Source organism: Hordeum vulgare, chromosome 4H (assembly GCF_904849725.1).
Source record: "Hordeum vulgare subsp. vulgare chromosome 4H, MorexV3_pseudomolecules_assembly, whole genome shotgun sequence".
In the NCBI taxonomy this organism is placed as follows: domain Eukaryota; kingdom Viridiplantae; phylum Streptophyta; class Magnoliopsida; order Poales; family Poaceae; genus Hordeum; species Hordeum vulgare.
In genome coordinates, this window is record NC_058521.1 from 169,010,688 (window position 1) to 169,015,694 (window position 5,007).

The 5,007-nt window shown below is 46.7% G+C and overlaps 1 protein-coding gene across 1 annotated transcript; it reads left to right on the plus strand.

Moving 5' to 3' along the window:
- The first annotated feature begins 772 nt into the window (after positions 1 to 772).
- Positions 773 to 2,609, plus strand: LOC123448301 (transcription factor JAMYB-like). Its single transcript, XM_045125146.1, has 2 exons — positions 773 to 1,270; positions 1,681 to 2,609. Exons 1-2 carry the CDS (start codon positions 975 to 977, stop codon positions 2,264 to 2,266), a joined length of 882 nt encoding a protein of 293 aa, XP_044981081.1. The 5' UTR covers positions 773 to 974; the 3' UTR covers positions 2,267 to 2,609.
- Positions 2,610 to 5,007: the final 2,398 nt, after the last annotated feature.

Below are 5,007 nucleotides of genomic sequence, written 5' to 3' on the forward strand. Positions count from 1 at the left end.
GCGGCAGCGACAGAAAAGTGGAGCAAGTAGGTCGGGGCTCGACGGCCGCTAGGGTAGCGGCACGCCCGAGTCACCTGGTGCAGGAGCGACGCGGGCGCGCGTGAGCGCTTCGATACACATCCATATGTATTCGCGGGATTTTTTTATTAATTTAGGGAATTACAAATCCATATTTCAGAATATAGAAAGTTATTATACATTATTTATAATAGTCCATAAGTAGTAGCCATGTATTCGAGGTAAACAACTATAAGACATACTAACTTTGCAATGAACAACTAATTAAATTTGCAATGAATATCGAATTGTCTATACACTTTCCAAAAAAGATTGAAGAGTGTATCGTAACATTTCTTTCTTCCCAAATAAAGTACTATACGTCATTTACGATAATTCTCAGTTGGAAATCACGTCTTTTTTTAAAAGAAAGAAAAGGGTTACCCTGCTCCATTTTATTAACGAAGCAGGAAAGCCAAAAATCATGTCTTGTTGATAGAAAGCAGAAAGCACAAAATATTTTGCCCAGATAAAAGGCAGGTCTCGTGGTAGAGTTGTAGAAGGCGGTAACACGTACTCCCCCGCCACAAACTAAATGACTTAAATTTATACTAATTTTAATACAAAGTTAAGTTTTTTTGAGTCGGACGGAGGGAGTACTCAACTGCCGTTTGGCGAGGGTTACAGAAGATCCTGCTGTGTAGGAGTCGGGACGGAGGGAGTACGTAACTGCCGTTTGGCGAGGGTTACAGAAGACCCTGCTGTGTAGGCGAGTGTGTGTGAGCCTGAGCCAGTAATCCCTCTCCCGGTCTTCTCCTTTTTTACATTCTCTTCGCCACTTTCCTTTTGCCTTCTCAAAACCCTATAAATGGCGTCCCGGTCTCTCTCTCTCTCCCCTTCCGAATCCCACCTAGCTCATCCGCGCTTCTCTCTCTCTCTCTACATCTGTCTTCCATCCTCCACTGGCCACGTCATCCATGGATGTGGTGCTGCAAAGTCGTAGCAGCAACAACATGGCGGCCGAGCAGGAGGAGGAGGCGGAGCTCCGGCGGGGGCCGTGGACGGTGGACGAGGACCTTACGCTGATCAACTACATCTCGGATCACGGCGAGGGCCGCTGGAACGCGCTGGCGCGGGCCGCCGGCCTGAGGCGCACGGGGAAGAGCTGCCGGCTGCGGTGGCTGAACTACCTCCGCCCCGACGTGAAGCGCGGCAACTTCACCGCCGACGAGCAGCTCCTCATCCTCGACCTCCACTCTCGCTGGGGTAACCGGTAATTAACCAGCCCCTCCCCTATAATCACCTACAGTTAAGCTTCCGCTGCAAATCGTGTGGCGACACGCGTGAACGTACTCTACATATGTTAGCCGAGGGATGAGCTGGAAAGTTTGAGGGGCCGATGGGCCGGTGATGGGAAATCGATTAGACTCGTGTGAACACGTCCATGCCACGCCCACTAGCTTGATCAACTCCCTGACGTACCTCGACGTGGACGGCATTCCGCCGGCTCTTCAGTCTTCACCTACCCCCGCTAGCTTGGCCGCGTCACCTAATGATGGGTATTATATGTCATTGACGGCGCTGTACTAGTTCTTTGGGATTCGCACGCTTCCTTCGTTGTCGACCTCATCCTCGTCTTCAATCTCCATGGGTAGTTAATTGTTTTTGGATTAATGGCTGCAGGTGGTCGAAGATCGCGCAGCACCTCCCGGGTCGGACGGACAACGAGATCAAGAACTACTGGAGGACCAGGGTGCAGAAGCACGCAAAGCAGCTCAACTGCGATGTCGGCAGCCCCACCTTCAAGGATGCCATGAGGTACCTCTGGATGCCCCGCCTCGTCGAGCGCATCCACGCCGCCGCCACCACCGCCACTGGCGGCGAGCCCTCAATCGGCGACACGTCCTGCGCGTCAGGAGTCACGTTGATGGCTACCGCCGTCGCCACCGCCACCGCATGCCCCGAGAACAACTCTCCGGCCAGCGCGGTCACCAGCAGATCGGCATCGTCGGGTTCGATCACGTCGGAGCTCTGCGGCGACGAGAAGAACCTGCATGTCCATGGCAACGACGATAAGACAACCAGCGGCGGGGACTGGCCGATGCAGGACGTGGACCAAGAGTTCTGGGCCATGCATATGCAGATCCAGCCTGACGACGGTGGTCTTTTCCAAGACCATGAGCTTAGTGGATGGGTGCAGGGCTTCTCCGACGTCGGCGTTTCGGCTGATAACCTCTGGAGCCTCGAGGACATATGGAAGATGCAATGATTTTTCCAGTGATTGAGGAGCGATTTTTATACTTATATACATGTGTATCATAGAACTGGTACAGTAGATCATATACACCGGAGTAAGGATGGCCGCAAACTTAACTACGAGCTAACTAATTAATTTTCTTTAGAGCTAACGTTAGTAATTACTATTACTACTAATGTGCATCACAGTAAGTGTAAGGCACTAGGGGTTCTTCGTTGGATCTTGTTTTACTTTTTGTGCCTTTTCCACCCATGAAGGGTTGTTTTGCCTTGTGTGGCTCAATGGCGGAAAGGAGAGATGATGACAGCATTATATGTTTAATGCATATCTAAGAAGAACTGCACAATTGATGATTGGTTTTCGTGCCCAAACTGGCAACATGCATGTATGCATCTCTTATCCTTATATTCTACGTACTCCCTCCATTATTAAATATAAGTTTTTTAAGTATTTAACTAAAAGACTACATACGAAATAAAATTAACACACTATATACGAAATGAATGTACACTTTAAAATATGTTTATATACATCTGTATATATTTTTCTAGTGAATTTTTTAAAAAACTTATATTTAAAAACAAAGAGAGTATTATATTCTGCTCAAGTATAGTTTGCTATCAGGAGTTGCGCCTCATTACATTTGACATTTCCACGGCATGGTCTATACTCTACCCAGTACACACTAGTCCCCGATGGAGCCTGCGCGTGTTGTGCGTTTAATCAACTGTGCATTCCACTATAGTTCCTCCGGCACATGTCGAATGAACGAAGGATATGTCCTTGACCGTAAGGAAATGCTACGCCTTTACACTAAATGACCATATATTGCTACACTGTAGAAGGAGAAGATGGCACAATAGATGAGTATCTAAAATAAGTGCCGTAGTTTTGAATTAAGACTAATTCAAACATCGTTCAAAATTACGACATTCATTATGCATGGGAGGGAGTATTGTTCATGCATGCATGGGTTTCGAGGTGGACCAACGGCGGTTACCCATGTGGGTGGCTCCTCATGATGGGTTCTCCTCGGCTCGGATGTCAAGCTATGAAGCACCGACACGGTGACACTGATACGACGATACGGGTACGCTGATACGAGATACCGTATTTTTTACAAACAACAAAACGACAATACGGCAAGCATATATAAATAATGATAAAATGATATGTAATAAAAACTAACATAATAAAATTTATGAGATGAGATCAAAATACAGTCCCACTGATTATCTAATTGCTTCTATGCCTTCTTGTTTCTCATTGTAAAAATCTCACTATCATCAAGGGGGTAACACAGTCATAGACTGCCTCAACCAATTTGGACTGTAATACCTATTGATATGACAACACAAAATCAACAGACCTTTTAAAGTTAAAAAAAATAGATTGTCAAATGACAAACATATATAAAGAGCAATTTTGGATTGTACGAGTGAGCCAAATAATGAAGGGGGTATCACTCTTCTTCCAACGTTTTAAAAGTTTTTTCTTGATAGCAATATAGAGAGCACAATCTTCATTGAGCTCCTTATTCTTATAACGATAAATACATAGGAACTCTCACCTATAAACATGACGATAATTAAAATCAGCAAGCAATACACATCAATAATGCTCAAATGATGCTGAAGAAAGCTAAAAGATGCCATGATTTATAGTTGTATCTTCTGTCGGGGAACGTTGCACGGGAAACAAAAAAAATCCTATGTATACGAAGACCTATCATGATGATGATCATCTACGAGAGGGAGATCGGATCCACATGCCCTTGTAGATCGCTAAGCGGGAAGCGTAAAGAAACGCGGTTGATGTAGTGGAACGTCTTTGCGATCCAAATCGCCACCATCCCACGATCTGTTCCGATCTAGCGTCGAACGGACGGCACCTCTGCGTCAGCACACGTACAACTCGATGCGGATCTCCGCTTCTTGATCAAGCAAGAGAGACGAACAGGTAGCCGAATTCTCCAGCAGCACGACGGCGTGGCGGTGATGATGGTGGAGCTACTCCGGAAGGGCTTCGCCGTGCCGTACCAAACTAGCTATGGGGTGTCACGAAGTAGTGGGGGGAGAGAGGGTTGCACAAAGGGTTGGGTGCAAAAACCCTCTCAAACCTCCACTATATATAGGAGGAACAAGAGGGAGGGTGGCTTGCCTCCTACTCCAAGTAGGAGGATTCGACCGAGCCAAGAGGGGGGAGTCCTCCTCCAATTCGGTTTCGTGGAGGACTCCTTCCCATCTTGTCGACCTCCTACCTTTTTCTTTTATTATTTTTTCCTTTATTTTACTTTAACCCGAAATAGACTTATTGGGCTGGCCTCACCAGCCCACTAAGGGCTGGTGCGCCACCTATGGGCCTATTAGGTCCTCTACGAGGTGGATGGCCCCTCCTAGTGAAATCCCGGAACCCATTCGTCACTCCCGATACTTTAACGGTAATGCCCGAAATCTTTCTGGAAGACAAATGCAACAACGGTATATATCAATCTTGGTTTCCGGACCATTCCGGAGACCCTCGTGACGTCTAAGATCTCATCCGGGACTCCAGACAACATTCGGTTATCAACCTCAATAATTCATCTATACCGAAAACGTCACTGAATCTTAAGTGTGCAGACCCTGCGGGTTCGAGAACTATGTAGACATGACCAAGACACTCTCCGGTCAATATCCAATAGCGGGACCTGGACGTCCATATTGGATCCTATATATTCTACGAAGATCTTATCAGTTGAACCTCTATGTCAA